This window comes from Cebidichthys violaceus, unplaced genomic scaffold (genome assembly GCF_023349555.1).
Source record: "Cebidichthys violaceus isolate CVI_PGR_0920_01 unplaced genomic scaffold, fCebVio1.0.p SCAF_179, whole genome shotgun sequence".
Taxonomy (NCBI): Eukaryota; Metazoa; Chordata; class Actinopteri; order Perciformes; family Stichaeidae; genus Cebidichthys; species Cebidichthys violaceus.
In genome coordinates, this window is record NW_027176350.1 from 110070 (window position 1) to 126711 (window position 16642).

A 16642-nucleotide genomic window follows, 5' to 3' on the forward strand; every position below is an offset into this window, starting at 1 on the left:
AAAGTGGACTCGCCCAGCTCGTAAGTGTTCGCGGGAGTTGCCGCTGCGCAAAGAAACCCATCTACTACGACATTGTTGCTGAGCAACGACAGATTTAAGTGGCAGAAAAACGACTGTCGGTAAGTAGCGCTGTTAATTAACGATTCTAGGTTATTATAAAAAATGTTTCTTGACAGATATACTGTTTTTCTCGTATGACATGTACTATGTGTAGTATAGGTTAGTGCTGTGTTTCTTATCAGCTACAGCTAAATACTATAGAGGCATACACCTGTGCTGCACTTAAAGGAGCACCTGGTGATTGACGTTATTATCACCTGTTTGAAAACCACATAACGAGCTAGTAAAGCTAACAGCTAGGCTACGTTAACTGGCTTGTTCTTGATATCTGACTGAGTGAGAAGAAAAGACGAGATGCAAACGTTTTGTCGGCCTTTAGTCAAAATGTGCAATATTTATTTAGTGGATATCTGTTTGTTTTTTGTGACAGTATTAATGTTAATGTAGTTGAGGCCATTTGATACGGTACACATGGACTATATGTGTTGGAAATAGTGGCTTTAAAAATATTTACATCCAGTTAAAGACAGTTTCCCTGGTTATGTATTTAAAGTTTCCCTTCATGAAAGACTTTTGTTTGTGAGCCAATTTCAATATTTTGTAGAGATGTGAATTCTGCATTTGACCAGAGCCACTCTGATATCAACTCTGTCCATCATGGAAAGATTACTTATGTGCTCAGTGGAGAGGGGACAGATCAGCCCAGACCCACTGCCGTAAGGATCATGATATTGTCCAGTTTTTATGAATCTAGCCTACAGAGACTGTGGCTGTGGTCAACCAACAGCTGTTCCCGTTTATATCATACAATATCATAAATGCCATGACCAGTTAAAGGATATGTGTGCACTATTGTCAGCACCTGTGCAATGTTGTGAACTACAAAATTAGCATTTATTTATGTTCTCAAAGTATGGCTAACTGGGTCTGAAGAACAGCAAATATCGGAGTGTCTATGTAAATGGAGACGGGTATCACTCACATTATGAGGATCCTCAGTTGAAGCAGTTAATGATCACTTTTAAGTGAGTGTTTTTCCATACTTGTAAACTATTGTCTGTCTCTGCTAAACTATCCACACAGATCTATGAAGAAAAATACCTCACTTTCAGTATCTATGATCCGAAATGTCACGGTCCACACAAGGCTCAACATTTGTATTCAACCACTGTCATTGAAGCATAAGTCGCTTGCTTGATAATGCAACAGCATCTTGTAGAAGTTGCCCAGCTGTTTTGTTCTCTATTTCCTACAGACTTAAAAAAATTCAGAATCTGGTGCAGCAGGAGCCACGGGTGTGGCGGGGCTGTTTCAGACAAAGAAAAGATCCTAAATGTTTTCAACAAATGGCAGAATGAAACGACTGAGGAGCCGCAAGGAGAGGAGTCAGATGAGAGCTGGCGGGAAAGGAGCCTCAAAGTCCAAAACACATCACCATCATCACTGCCATCGCCAAAGGAGTAAAGACATGGCGTATTTCCAGAACTGCTGTCATAGTAGCTGTCATTGTGCTTCAAGGAGAAATGCACCGTTTCCAAACGTCATTCCTGTGCCTCAAGAGCCCAGTATAATCACGGACCGTCGCCTGATAGGACACCACGGCTTGTTCAACCACGAGGTGAAGTCTATCGACGTAGAGCGCTTGTTAAGTGAGCAGAGGAAATTGGGGAAAAGTGGGCGTCAAGGACAAGAAAAGAACAATTCTTCTTCACGTCCATCTTCAACATCTCACGTTCCTTCTCTGTTTGTCACTCATCATTTATTGGGTGCTGATACTGATGAGGTTCTGCCATTTAAAGAAAAAACAGCCCATGCTAATTGCCGGAAGAAAGAGGAGAAAATCAGTCAGGGATCAGATCTTACACCGGGGCAGAGACCGCAGAAGAAGCTTGATCTTTCATCTGAAAGATTTAAAAGCGTCTCCTCGTCTAAACACAGCTCAGATGTAGTGATAATTAAGAGCAAGAAGACAAAGCCTCTCATGTCTGAAAAGGGCAAAGATTCCCAGCTGACTCCCACTGTTGTCAAAGAAAATGTAAAGATATTAAACAGGAAGGCAAAGGGACACATTTCTTCTGTGGAGCACACCCCAAAGAACCAGGAGTCTCCGGTCCACCAAACACAAGCTCGTGGTCTCAGCCCAAGCCCAGTTCTGCTCTCCAGCTCAGACACTGTCGACAGCTTTGACATCCAGCGCAGGAGACAAGACGCTCGCTGTGCTTCTAAGTCTGTTAGTGCAGTGGCAGCAGGTTTGTGTGACTGTCTGCAGTTCCCACTTCTGAGGAGAAGAAACCTGGTGGCAGAGAGCAGGGAGGTGCTGTTGAAAGCTCTACGGGAGAGGCACGGACCCCGGCTTCAGGAGAACCTCCTTGAGGTGCAGCGAGGCCTCAGCTTTGGTGTCGATCCAACAAAGAAAGTCCAGGTTCAGGAGCCGACTATGATAGATGAGCTCCTGCCTCCAGGTAGGCTCTGAAATACTAGACAACTCTGATTCTCATTATAAACATAAAAAATAGTGATTTGTAAAACATTAGGGTTGTTTTTAAGTGATAAATCAATGTCACTGTATGTTTTATCATTATTGAGATATGGTGGTTAAGTTCTCATCAAGAATAAGTAATAGTAATAATACATTTTACCAACATTATTGATGTTAAAAACCTGAACTTTTTACTGTGTTTTTGACTTCTTTAGTATTGGTATCAATAACAACTTTACCTCAATATTGATAATACTGTTTAGTGATAGTTATCTATATTTAAAGCTGCCCTGTAGAGTTTTCCTGTAAAAAGAAAAGTTATGTTTACAGTCAGTGTTATTTACCAAATCACACTGAGTGTGTCCTTGAGGCCTGACAAATGCATTTCTTTCAGTGTAAAACATTTGCAAAGCAGATTTTAAACCGTTCATTGTTTCCATCTGTGTCCACTAGCTTTCGGTGTTCTTCTTCTTTGCCTTTATTGGAGTATTACTACATTTCTTTGCATGTCAATTTAAATTATAAGCCCAATATCATAAATGTATCACTGCCAACTGTCAATCATTTGCAATAGCAGGAGTGTATTGCATGTTCTGCGTGCGCTGCAGTTTTTCAGTTATGTCTGCTCCTTTTTTTTTTTTTTTTTTGTTGGTGCAATAGCATTTCAAGCTGACACTGCGAGTCAGCCATGTTATGACAGCCAGAAAACCACATCTTTCAAAATGATGGGAAGTAGACCTTTTAAGTCCAGGCCGGAGCCACACCAAACCCTGGAGCAGGTAAGATCTTAAAGTTACTTTGTTAGTTTAGTTCATTTCACATATGCTATTTCACAGCTGTTATCCTTCCTTTAGTAATCCACAGATAATTTACGATTCCATAACTCTGGAAATAAAATGTTTTCTGGTTTTCATGTAAAGACTGCTGATTGGTTTAGAAGCCCTGTGGAAACCTCTGTCAGCCTGTTGGATGATATCCTCAGACCTACTTGCGCTCCTCAGTTCTGCATGGAGTTTGAGCCCTCTGGAGGTACAACCAGAGATCATTTGTTCTCTCCCACCTCCTGCTGGGGAGAAAAGGCCTCAGTATCTCAGCACTGGGAAGATGGCTTCAACAAGCTAAAGAACAGCAAGGCCGTTATGTTTGATTCCTTTGAAAACAGCTTTTTGAAGCACACCAGAGCAGTTCCAGAGAGAAGCAGTGGGTTTCAATACAGAAGCAGCAACATCCAGCCTTTCTTTCCCTCTCAAGCACAGCTGCCAGATAGACGTTCAGCAGAGCCAATGCACTTCCCCCACGAGAAAGACCCATTTGAAACTGACAGATACTCTTATGCTCCCTCCTTCTCTGCTCAAATTCATCCTCTGCGGAGCTTACAACCTTTGAGCCAATTCAGTCATCCTTCAACTCGCCCTCCCCTCAGGTCCCACCACACTGACTTGACCCATTTCCCACCATCTCACGCCCTCGAAAGAGACCCGGCAGCCCCCCTTTCTTCTTTCCTGAGCCCTGAACACTGGTCCTTCCCTCCTATGAGACTGTACTAATGTGTTGTGAAGTTCTGCGTAGAAACATGCTTGTGAACATTTCTTGGGCTAATTAAAAAATACAATGCTGTCTTAACTCATACCATCAAGATTTATTTTTTTTGTTCACAGTCAGCGAAATTATGTTGTGTGCTCATATTTGACTAAAAACACAATATTAAATTGAACTAATAACTGGAATCTCAAGTGTTATCTCTTTTTCTTTTGTCCTATGTGCAGCGGAGATATAGAAACCCATGATTATGTATCGTTTGCATCCTTGAAACATTTTTAATATGCAGAACTGTACACATATCCTTTAACACAAGTGTTATAGTGGGGAAACTCTTTACAGACCAATCATTTTAACCAAAAATGTGCTATTTGATATTGCGTTGTATGTGGGCCAAATTTAAATGCAATTAAACACATTTGTACAGTTTGTGCAATAATATAAAAGACGTGCAAAATCAAACCGTGCTAAATGTGTAATTAAACTGAGCATAAGATATTTAAATAACATTTACATTACGGTCATTTAGCAGACGCTTTTATCCAAAGCGACTTGCAATTCAGTATCTATCTACACACCGTAGAGACAGCTACAGGAGACATTTTTTGGGTTAAGTGTCTTGTTCAAGGACACATTGACATGAAACTAGTAGAACAGGGGCCGGGGATCGAACCGCCGACCCTCTAATTGAAAGGCAGCCCTGCTCTCCACTTAGCCACAGTCACCCCCACAGTTCTGATTCATGCTTGTATAAGTTATTATTAGTCTTACAGTTCATCACAATTACACCACATTAAATGACCCTCTCCCAGCAGCAGAACGTGATTATTCCTTTAACGTACTGACAGGTTTATCTTGACAATCACAAATGAAATTGCCAAATCTTTTTAAGGTAGCAAGTAACTGTTTTCATCTGTTCTGTGAGTCTCAAAGTTTCCGGTTTCTTCTTCTGTCTCTTGTCTGCTCCCGCTTCTCACTGCCCGACGTAGCTGATTCCAAAACAGCTCTTGGGCCTGTGTGGGGTTAGTGCAGTCTGAGCCAGGCCACTGCAGGTACGTCTTTTTTAACATGACTTTCCTCATGCGGTGATAGGACGACACCTGCCTCTGAGAGATTTCCTCCAGAAACACGAGCAGGAGAACGTCCCGGTGCTCATCAAAGAGTCGGTAGCTGGCCAGTTGGATTTCCAGAGAGCACCACTCGCTTCTGAGGAAATTCCTGCTCACCACACAAATAGTCTTCCGGCTGCTATACACAGCAGAGACGATGTTGTCCACGATGTCACGGCCCAGCTCAAAGTCCCTGTGATGTAGGCAAAGTTTAAAAGACGATCCATTTCCCTCCAGGTTGGGCATTAACTGCTCCATGACCCATTGTTCATCGGAGGAATTGTAGGAAATGAATGCATCATATTTGCAATTCTCGTCCTTTTCTCTGAGTATGCGCCACTGCTCACTAAACCAGGAACGGAACACATAGTAGCCGTACTTCATTTTCCAGTAGAGTTTGACATAAAGTAAAGGAGTCACTGTGAACAGAAAGATCATAACTGCTGTGCTTAAGAATAGGTACTCTCCTAGATCTTTGTAACAAACTTTAGTGTCAAAGTTGTAGAATTTGAGTTTTGCATCGTTTGGGCACGGCAGATTGTAGAGATACACCACCTGGACATGTGGGTTTTTTACTGTCCAGTTTTGCAGTAAGCTGTTCTTGCAGGTGCAGCTTAAAGGAGTATTACGTATGTCAAGGTAGCGGAGGTTAGGTAAACTTTGTAGCGCATCAACGGGGATGCTCTGCATAACATTACGGTTGAGCTGCAGTGTGTGTAACTTTGTGAGATTCCCAAAAACCTCCTTTGAGAAGTTCTGAATGCCCATATTTTCTACAATCAATTTGGTCAGATTTCTCAGATTTTTAAAGACTCCTGGTTGTAGGTTTGTCACTCCAACACAGCAGTTATCCAATGTGATGAAGTGTAAGCCTGTCAGATCATCGAAGGCATCGGGTGCAAGATTATAGATGTTATTGTTGGTGAGATACAGAGATTTCAGTGAGTGGAGGCCACGGAGAAAAGTGCGGGGTAAAACAGTGAGGCCAAACGGCCGCTGGCCATCCAGCTTCAGATCACTGAGTCTGCTGAGATTTATGAAGGGTGAAATGACCTTGTCATTGAGGAAGCGAATCTGATTACTTTGTAAATCCAGCACTGTTAGTGTGTCTTGAAATACACGATAGAGGGAACTGTCAATCTGTTTGAGGTTGTTTCCATCTAGATAGAATTTGGACAGACTTGTTAGTCCATCAAGGCCAGATGGCTGAAAATAAGTGATCTTATTACCGCCGAGGTCCAGTGTAGTCAGATTCCTGAGACTGAGAAAGGTCCCATTAAAAATGACAGATATGCGATTGTTGCGTAGGTTAAGGATTTTTAGATTGTGATTATCTTCAAAGGTGTAATTGAACAAATCCGTTAAAAGGTTATTGTCCAAACGTAGTGTCTCAACCCTTTTTAGGCCTTTGAGAGCTTTACGATCAAGAAAAGCAATTGTGTTTATGTTAAGCTTCAGCGTCTTGACATTTGGTGTATATTTGAAAGCATAAGAGCCGACTGAGAGGATGCGGTTGTAACGATAGCTCAGCTCCTCCAGATTATTCAAATGTACTATATTTTGTGTTTTACAGGATTGGAGGGAGGTGAGATGGTTATGCTCTACAATAATACTCTTTATATATTTCTGTTTATTGAGGAACTCCAGACAACCTGTGCTTTTAAGGTTGTTGCGGGATAGATCCAAAGTACCTGTGATATTAGGACAATAGTACAGTGTGTACAGTGTTAGATTCTCAATCCCATTAACACCCAGGTCTAAATTTGTAATATTTTTCACTTTTATACTTAACAATCTGCACAGCTCCATGAGCAGGTCATTCTTTAGACCTGTGCCAGAGAAATCCACGTGACCTGCATTGACATTGCTGATGTTTAAAAACTTCACTACCTCGACACTTGTTGAACGCAAACGCAGATAGTTTATATGCTTCAGATCGAGTCCTTGAAAAGCCATCGTCTGGAGCCTGGGATTGTATGACAAATCCAGCAGCTGGATGAACCCGAGAAATGAATCCTTACACCCTAATTTAAGCAGATTATTTCGACATATATATAATGTAGTGAGGGACTTTGGTAGTGACACATTTGAATGGCTGAGAGAGGTCAAGTTGTTAAAGCAAAGATCTAGTTCTCTCAGATTTCTTAGATGTGACACAGACTCAGCAATCTCTGAAAAATTTGACAGAAAGTTTTGTCTCATGATTAAAGTGGTCAGATTGAGAAGAGTGGAGAAAATCCCCTCTGGGAGCCGCTTTAAAGTGTTGTTTGTCAGTGAGAGAAAGGTGAGGCTGCCTAGGTCCTTAAACACAGAAGGATTGAGCTCTGATATGTTGTTAAAGGACAAATTGAGAGACTTAAGTTGATGCAAGTCTTGAAAAGCATATTTATCGATGCGCCTCAAGTGATTATGATCTATTCTGAGGTCTTGAAGGTTTGGTAGATGAACAAAGCTCCTGTTGGGAATCTGCCATATAGGATTAATGCAGATGGTGAGATTGATGGCAGATGGCGGCAGGTCCTTGAGAATAGCAGGCATGTTCTTTTCCTTGCGACGGATGCAATTGAAACTTTGTCGATTTGAGTATGGGTCTTCAATGCAGTTCTTGAAGCTGTAACCACTGATGAGTTGAACAGCACCAAAGACGACTGTCACTGACAACAGCTGATAAGTTACACTTGCCATTTTGTCTTGTTTCAGATCAGACGGATGGTCCTTTGTTGGTTTGTTTGAATATGATGTGGCAAATGTCTGTGAAGAAGGCCTCTTATTAATCAACTGAACAGGTGCAGGAATCTGAGGAAAGAGAGCAGAATTTATATCACTCGTCATGTTCGGTCACTTGCACTTTCAAACCACGTTTCCTACTTTCTAAGCAGACCAATCCTAATACAGAGCTGCTACCACAATCCTTAGATTTAAATCACCATTCATCCTGTACATGTTGTAATATTCACATTGGTAAGACTTGTTTATCAGCAATGTTAGAGCTATGAGATAACAAATATCCTTTTTGGATGCTTAAAACAATGCTTGATTGTGATTGGTCCACATGCAGATAGAGATTGTTGGTGCAATCTCAGTGGGTGTGAAGTTCACCTTCTTGCAAGACAGCTAACCTGTGTGTCACTGGTATGTTAAATATATTATTTGAGCTATATTACATTGCCTGGAGTAATATACCCATATTGTTCAAAACAAGAGGGAGTTTCACAAAGTCAAGGATGCTTCCTGGGAAGGATGGGTCTGACGAGTGTACTCTATTTAGAATAATTCAGTATGTTACAAGTGATTGATTTTGCATTTCTCAAAACGATGTACACAGATTCAGAACATGTAGGCCTATTAAAGAATAAATAAACAGGGATTTTACAATTGTTATGATTTTTAAACGTACAAATCATACAGTTAATATGCTCTCCTTAAAGCTGCCAGATTCCATTAAAAAAACATCGCAATTTTACCTCGGCGAATGTTAAACACACTTCATTAAAACTTTATAATGAAAACTCATCAAATCTGTGTTGGTTGGCCTAGTCTTTCCACTTCCAACAATAACCAACTCAGAGTTAGATGTGAAAATATGATAGCTTTAACCCTGTTGTCGCTCTCTGCTGTTTACTGGACTCAGTGCTATTTATAGTTCGCTGAACGAGTTTGTCTCTGAACTAGCTTTTCGTTGCGCAACAAAAGTTGAAACACACTTTTAAATTAAGCCTTGACTTCACTGATATAGATTCTAATAGTATAGATTCTACAACTGGATTTCAATTTCTTGTCTGGAATTTGTTCAGAAACAGATTTTGGTGGACTGCTGAGTTGAAATGTTTACCAGCATGTTTCCCCTGTTTAAAAATCAGGTGACAGGAAATGTATCGTGTGCATAGGATTATGTTTATTTTAGGTGCATGGAGGATACACTCATGCATCCTTCAAAATTCTCTGAACGAAGGACTCAGTCCTCGGTAGAATTGAAGGATCCAGGACATTTGTTTTCTGGTTCATTCAAGAGCAACATCACAGAAGATGAAAGAAAGGTATACATGATGGAGCCAGGTCTAGTCCTAACATATTTTGACCCGAGCAAAGAGAGCTTAGGCTACAAGTCAACGCATCTAAGCATGGATTGGGTGCAGTCCTAATGAACTAGGGCAACCTCATCGGCTATGCATCTAAATCACTAACAGACAGTAAAGTCAAATATGCCAGAGCAACAGCCTCAGAGAAGCCATGGGCACAGGTACATACAGTATAGAGCAGCTTACCTGTCAGTGACACTAATGCCTACCATACACTAGAGGACTTGGACAAGACTGACACCCTTTCATATCTAAAGACAATGTGTCATAAGTCACAGGGTTTTTAGTCAAAGACTATAACATTTTGCAAAGACTGGGGTTCTTGAAGGGTCAGTATTTGCTACTGACCCTAGATTTCTTTTAGAGATCATTTCCCACCTGCTTCTGATGGAAATTTACAAAATAAAAACCGCTAATGAAAGAAGTGCTTGTTAATGTCATTGAATTTCACTATTTGCATTATGACCAACATACACCAGAGCAGAGACTGAAAGGGAAATGCTACTGAAAAAGACAATCGAGGAAGGGTCTCCTGAGGAGAGAAGAATGTGCCCTCAGAGCCTATAGCAGAATACTGGAACCATCAAGATGAACTTTCACAAACCATATTCAAGGGGGAGACAATCATCATCCCTACCTCACTGCAAGCAGGTCACATAGAATGGTGCAAACAGAGGGCCTGTGACATCCTATTTTAGCCCGGGGTGATTGAGGAGATGGTTGGAAAAGTGTTTGCCCCATCTGTTTGCGAAGACCGTTCTTTCAACACTATGGAGCCTATGATAGTCCACAAGATCCTAGACAGTCCATGGCAAACAGTCGCGACTAATCTGCTCACACGGAAGATTGAGAACTGTAGAGTCGCAGTAGACTATTAGCAGGTTTTTCAAGTTTGACAAGCTATACAGCACCAAAGCCTTTGTTGTGATACATGGTTTGAAAGCAGCTTTCTCCACGCACACCTCAGACCTCAGAAAGTTTGGCTCAATCTAACGCTCAATCTACCCAGCAGCTTCAGCCCACAGTCCAGTCACCAGGAAACAATTTTGGCATTGAATGTTTCTGCAAACTATGATTAATACGTTGAATGGGAATGTTTTTTATTCTTTTACATGGATTGTTTTTGCATTTGGGCAGAGCGCTTGACGTATTACAGCGAGCGTCGTGCAGAGCAAGTGATGAAGTATATATTGAAAGTTACGTGGCATAACAATGAGTATAAAGAGCGGGAAAGTACATTAAAAAGTTGGTTAAAGGTGTGGTGGATGGCACAAACAAACACAGGTCTTTAACCCAGGGGACTGCTGTTTGTGTCCCGTGTTAAACTAAAAGTAAACTTGTTACATTATTACATCATTATTTGAACACAAACCAATATCCCTGTTGGATGCTGAACAATTCTTAATTGTCTGTGTGTTAAAACCTTTTAAAAACGAGGCCTATTTGCAGGCCTCAGCTCGAATAAAGATAAGAAATACCTAATTAATTGTATAAAAAAAAATAAATAAATAAAAAAAAACAAAAAAAAAAAAACTTTTTTTATATATTTTTGAGATGAGAAAAATCATGGAACTATCAGAATACATGTTACTGGTTCACATAAGATAAGGATGGAACACAGCAGAACTTGGAAAACTCAAAAGCTCGATCTTGAAAAACAGCACTTTTAGGGTATTGTTTTTTGGAAAGTATGGGTATCCAAGACTTTTAATATGCTGGGCTCTTAGAACAACTGATATAGGCTCTATATACACAGCTATACATAGATACAGTGAAACATTTATGAAATATAGAGCATTTCAAATTAGAAAACTGATCAAATACTCCAAGATTTGAATAAAAAAGTATTTTTAAAATTCAAAAACACTCTATATCACTTCTATGTATCACTCATGATGTTCATTGAATCAATAGACCGAAGATTGGACCTTTTTTGAGTGTTTTAAGCTCTTTCTATGCCCTTTTTAGTTATTTAGTTTAAGGTCAAATCCTGCTTCGACTCTCTGTTCAGGGCTGTATCTCAGCCCCCCCTTCTCCGATTTTCACCATTGAGACATCCTTCGAACCGTAGGAGCCAATAGAATTGCCTGGAATTGAAAGCTAGATGATTGACAGCACTATTAGCCAATAAAGCTCAAAAAGGTCCAGCTCTGAAATCTGATTTGCTGAGCTTCCAACCCTCCCAAGAATCCGAGGAGTGTCGGAGAGACACGAATCGAACGGATTCACACGGAGCACCAGCAGCTGGACAAACATGCGTTGGAAGTACGGAGATATTCCATTTTTTCGCTGAGATTCGACCAAAAGTAAGTACAATATTCGATGAAAGCTGTGTGACTTTTTGTGTTCGAAGCTGAATATCTCTGCGATGGTTTACCGGGGAGAGAAATGGAAACTATGTCCGTAATCTCCGTCAGGCGCTCGTGCTTTTTCATGCTGCATGTTCGTAGGTAGCACGTTGCTAACGGAGTGTAGCAGCCTTTTTCTCCGGTCTGTCCCAGTCATATCGAGTATGATTTATGATATTTTGTTATTTGTTTGCTTGGCTGATGGGAGATGTGTTTGTCTCATGTAGAAGTGACCTAGTTCATGTTGTTCCCAGGACGCTGAGGTTTCTGCAGAACTATAACATCACTATATTCGTTCTTCGTGGGTTCTCTGCCAGTTACTTTTAACACAAAACTCTCTAAGTTTTGATGTACTCTGCGTCCAAATGGGGGACCCTCGGGTGTATCTGGTTTTAAGTCCGCCTTCCTGCAAGACAGCTTACCTGTATGTCTCCTGTATATATACTTTGAGTTATAGCACGTCGTTGTCTGGAGTACATGTAGTGCAAAATAGGACTCAATCCAAAATTCCAGTTTCACCAGGTTCCTGTAATAGTCTCTTGTCACAGTATAATCCCCACCTGAGGCATTGCTGTATTTGCCGAGAAATCTGAACTTTGTACAAAGATAACTGGGTTCCTCTTTTAAGATGTTTTCATATCCCTTTTTCTCTATGTGCTTGTGTTCCTCGTGCACCTCCTGACACTTTGTTATATTACAGATCTGATACTAGACATTGTTGGTTAAACAGCAAATAATTTGGCCTGAAGAATACTCCTAAAGTAATGGACGACAGACAACTAAATTATTATGACATTGTGTCAATCGTTGTATGAGTGACAGCAGCATTAGTCAATAATCCTTGTACATTTTATGTCAGAAACATCCTCCCATTATGTGTCCTACATTTATACGAACATTTACATACACTTTAAAGAAGGTATTTTTAGTCTTAAACATCTGTTGTCCCAGAAACATCCCCTGAAAATAACAGTGAGAAGTCACCCTCTTATAATCTCACACTCAAACTGTTAAAATCTTTCATACTGTTAAGAAAAATACTTGCCAGTTGTTGTCAACTATGTTACTAGATTTGAAGTTCAAATTAATATCATTATTTTGCCATGACAGCCTCACCTGTTCAAGTGAACGTTGTTCACCTTGCCTCTTCCGAGAGCTGCTTGCGCTGCACCGTGGACATCTTGGATACTCACTAAATCAGAAAGAGGAACATGGGTGCAACCCATTCTTTTCCTTTCAGTCACAACATCATAATCCCACGAGTTTTTTTTTTTGTTTTTATTGAAATACTGTATACTGAATGAATATACATTAGTTAATTAAACATAAGTAAATTACTCCTTTAATATGATACTAGATGAATACATGATATACATTATTGAAAAACATTGTGTACAAGAAAAGCAGTGTTCAGGTATAATTTAATTCCAAAATAAATGTGAGTAAATTCACCACTATAAACTTTCTGATTTACTGTAAGGTAAATGTCATTGTCCTTCATTTCCTTCTTCTTCACTGGTCTGTTACGTAACAATCACAGTTAGTCGGTGTTCAAGAGTTTTGAAATGATGAAATATAGATTTATTTTTATTTTTATTTTCGTCCATTTGAATTTTTAACCTGTTCAAAGTCGTCCTTGTTATTTTCCACATATTCTTTATTTGTAATGTTTTAAATTATATTCAACGTCCAGTCTTTTTTTATCCTCTCCTCTTCTGCTCTCGTGCCATCTGACACAGTCCACACAGCGGCAGGCAGGCCATGATGACCCAGTCGTCACACACCGAGCCCTGGGAAGAAGCACATGGGACATTTAACTGGTGACAAACATCAGTTATCTCATGCACAAAACAATTCGGTTGGGGTGAATGATATCTTCTTTACTGACCAGATTCACAGTTACAACACAACAGCGTCATCTTTTCAGTATATAAATGAACTGTATCATTGTTTTTGTGGTCTGCATGTTCAGACAATTTGAACACACTTACTTCAATGTGGTATCGGCTGCGTATGCTTGTCCTTAGTGCAATCATGGCACCTGGAAGGAAGGGCAGGCAGCAGCTGTCCCCGTTGTCCTGAGCCACCTTACAGCCCAGGATACAAGGGATGAACGTTGCACAAAGACCTGGAGGTGAGAGGCACTTTGTCACATTGGAATTCATTTTGCGGTGTTGGTTCCTTTCTGTTTGCTTCCACGAACACGCGTTAACACTTACAGATGCCACAGTCTTCACAGCAGTCACACACATTTGAACTCCAATCTGATGATCCGGACGTCACAGTGTACTGTGTGACGGAGACCTGAGGCTGCGAGCTGATCACATTTGACTGGAACGCCATTGCTGTGAGTCGAAGCAAAGGAATATGAAATCTAAAAACAGATCATATTATACTAAGTCACGGTACTATTAAAAATTAAAGATACCAGTTCACTTCATATCTGGTAACATTTTCTAGCCCTATTTGCAGTAATGTTTCCCTCAAACAAATACCCTGTCCAGTCCTGTGCCGTCAAAGCTTCTGCAGGCTTTCATTCCAACCAGAAACAATTTAAGCTTATTTCATTAATAGTACCAAAGAGGGCGGCATTAAAGAAGCAAAATCTGTTCAGTGCAGTTCATTTGAATGAAAACCAAAAGACTCTTCCATGAAGAAGGATTGGACAACCTCGGTTTGGAGGAAACATTTCTCCATATCTCACCTGGTCTCTCCTCCTGAGGTTTGTGTATGGCCCCTGAAACGGTGGTCTTGGGGTGTAGACGGTCCGGGGCTTAATCCATAAACAGGAGGGCAAAGGCAGGGCCACAACTCTTATACCCAGTCTGACATCACTCTTGCACCAGAGCCCAGTTTCAGTGCTGATATGACATGGCAAACAATGGCCATTTGGGCAGGTGCAGTCATCTTGTAAAGACAAAACCCAAGTGTTTAGTTTTGGGGCGTATCACCATTCAAAAGGGTGCACCGTACATGACGTGGTCTTTATCAGCACTCAGTAATTGAAGAACAAAGTGGGCACATAGTACATATTTGTATTTCAGCAACTTATAAACCAGGTTTTACTTTTATGGCAGGCGTGGTGTGTATACACACTGTGGGTCCAATTCTAGTAATAGGAAAATAATAGTAGAAAATGAGCTGGGACCCTCAAGCAGACTTGAAATAGGCTTTGTACTCTTGTGCGACAATACATCTTTTGACATTGGTACATATTGAATTTGTATAGTATGTCCAGATGTACACATGGCTCTGCAGAGAACACTGGTTAACAACACAAAAGGCTCCTTAACTAGTTTAAGTACAACAACTATTCATTTTAATCTGTTGTCCTAAGGATCCACTTTGGATCCCCTTTAGCTGTAGACCCAGTAATAATTATAACAGAGTCTGAATTGACTTAATGTACGACAACAACATTAAAGAAGTATTAAAGTGATTCAATAAATATCCCACAAGATAATTTGAGTTGACTCCAAAAAAATACCAATAACAATACAACATATGTTAAGTTTTCAAGATTCAGGTTGTCAAAATATTTAAATAATACAGTTATACACAAAACAAATCCAACAAATCAATATCTAACACAAATAATTACATCAAAATAAACAGATACACATAATTAAATAAATTAATGAAAATTTAACAAACTACGAATAGTATGAAACACAAGATGTAATGCAAAAAGAAATGGGCATATAGTATGATGAAAACATTAAAAGTTGATTCATTTTCATATTGGTCTTGGCCTGCCCAATTTTAATCTGACAACTTAATTCACAAGTAGCACTGCTGTACAACCTGTTCAGATACAACGGATTTTCTTTTGCTCTAAATCTGTGATTGGTGTTGACAGTACTTTTTACATAGCGCTGCCATCCCAAACCCCAAATATGCTTGTATAGTGTATTGTAACAGTTTATTCATTCAACAGACTAATATCATTATAACAACTGACCCCAAATATAATTCATGTCAGCATGTGGGATAGCATACATTTATTTGTCTGTGAACTTTTTTTAATTTTTTTTTAAACAAAATGTATAGTCCATATAACATAATGACCTTTTTTCTTATATGGTGTTGTAACAGTGCTTTATGGTATTTCTATATTTTGTCACCTTTCAATTTGCAATCCCAGTCTGTGGAAAAGGGAGGAGTTTCAATTTCAAACTTTTTTTTCTTTTTTTTTTCTCATGAAACAGTTGAGTCTGTGAGACTCCAAACAATGAGGAAGTAAAACCAATGTCCACACATATTAACCCTGTAAACAATATTCAAACACTTGTTATATGGCTTATTTTTTGTGTTATAATATACAATGTAAGTGGGCTTAATGATGTGTGAAGAGACTGTGATAATATAATATGACATGCACGATCATTACTTGATTGTATCATGGTTCTTTCCTAAATGTGAGATGCAAGAAAATGTATGCTTTACATTTTCTTGCATCTCACTTTTTGGGTGAAATATAATGTCTCTTTTTTTTGTTTGCTTTTAACCGATGAACTACCAGACACATTGAGCTCAAGTAGCCCCCTAAGTAGGTTATAGAGGCGTGGCCTTAAATCCCATTGCAGTTTGTGTTAACATATCTGAGCAACAGATAAACTATAATCTGATTACAAAAATGCCTGCCAAGACAGGACAGAACAAAGAAATACATTCTTATGCCCCTCTGTGACTCATTCCCTGCATGTAATACAACTATGGAGGCTTATAAGAAAGTGGATGTCCCACAGATATAATGTTACTTACAGATTTGGACAGGTAGATTGGCAAAGTCAATAAATAGTTGTATTTGTCTGCCGATAAGTAAGGTCAAAAAAAGCTTTAGGTAAAATAGAAACAATGTCATTACACAGTTTGTCCACCAGAGAGCCCTGACTAGTGATTTTTTACATTGTTTAATATGTATCTTGATCATCTTGGTACTTAATTAGTAATACTATTTTTATAAATACAGAAAAAACAATCTGGTCCACTTACACTCCTCCATGTGCTCACCAGAATACAGTACAT

General features: G+C 39.7%; 3 protein-coding genes across 6 annotated transcripts; 1 reads left to right on the forward strand and 2 right to left on the reverse strand.

Annotated features, from left to right (window-relative positions):
- The first annotated feature begins 60 nt into the window (after window positions 1–60).
- On the forward strand, window positions 61–4157 carry prr19 (proline rich 19). 2 transcript variants are annotated; one of them, XM_068712873.1, is made up of 5 exons: window positions 61–119; window positions 1316–2522; window positions 3200–3318; window positions 3460–3568; window positions 3702–3790. In XM_068712873.1, exons 2-5 carry the CDS (start codon window positions 1394–1396, stop codon window positions 3707–3709), a joined length of 1365 nt encoding a protein of 454 aa, XP_068568974.1. In that variant the 5' UTR covers window positions 61–119; window positions 1316–1393; the 3' UTR covers window positions 3710–3790. The 2 variants fall into 2 exon arrangements, with proteins under 2 accessions (XP_068568974.1, XP_068568972.1); XM_068712871.1 differs by having other exon boundaries at window positions 3460–4157.
- A 1-nt stretch (window position 4158) lies between these two features.
- On the reverse strand, window positions 4159–12789 carry tlr21 (toll-like receptor 21). 2 transcript variants are annotated; one of them, XM_068712869.1, is made up of 2 exons: window positions 12731–12789; window positions 4159–7983 (listed from the first exon to the last, which is right to left on the reverse strand). In XM_068712869.1, exon 2 carries the CDS (start codon window positions 7870–7872, stop codon window positions 4966–4968), a length of 2907 nt encoding a protein of 968 aa, XP_068568970.1. In that variant the 5' UTR covers window positions 7873–7983; window positions 12731–12789; the 3' UTR covers window positions 4159–4965. The 2 variants fall into 2 exon arrangements, with proteins under 2 accessions (XP_068568970.1, XP_068568971.1); XM_068712870.1 differs by lacking the exon at window positions 12731–12789 and adding an exon at window positions 9904–10025.
- A 125-nt stretch (window positions 12790–12914) lies between these two features.
- Window positions 12915–14509, reverse strand: cnfn (cornifelin). Of its 2 annotated transcripts, none has more exons than XM_068712877.1 (4): window positions 14319–14509; window positions 13834–13988; window positions 13606–13742; window positions 12915–13404 (listed from the first exon to the last, which is right to left on the reverse strand). In XM_068712877.1, the coding sequence occupies exons 2-4, from the start codon at window positions 13955–13957 to the stop codon at window positions 13315–13317; spliced, it is 351 nt and encodes a 116-aa protein (XP_068568978.1). In that variant the 5' UTR covers window positions 13958–13988; window positions 14319–14509; the 3' UTR covers window positions 12915–13314. The 2 variants fall into 2 exon arrangements, with proteins under 2 accessions (XP_068568978.1, XP_068568977.1); XM_068712876.1 differs by having other exon boundaries at window positions 12923–13404; window positions 13834–13959; window positions 14319–14506.
- Window positions 14510–16642: the final 2133 nt, after the last annotated feature.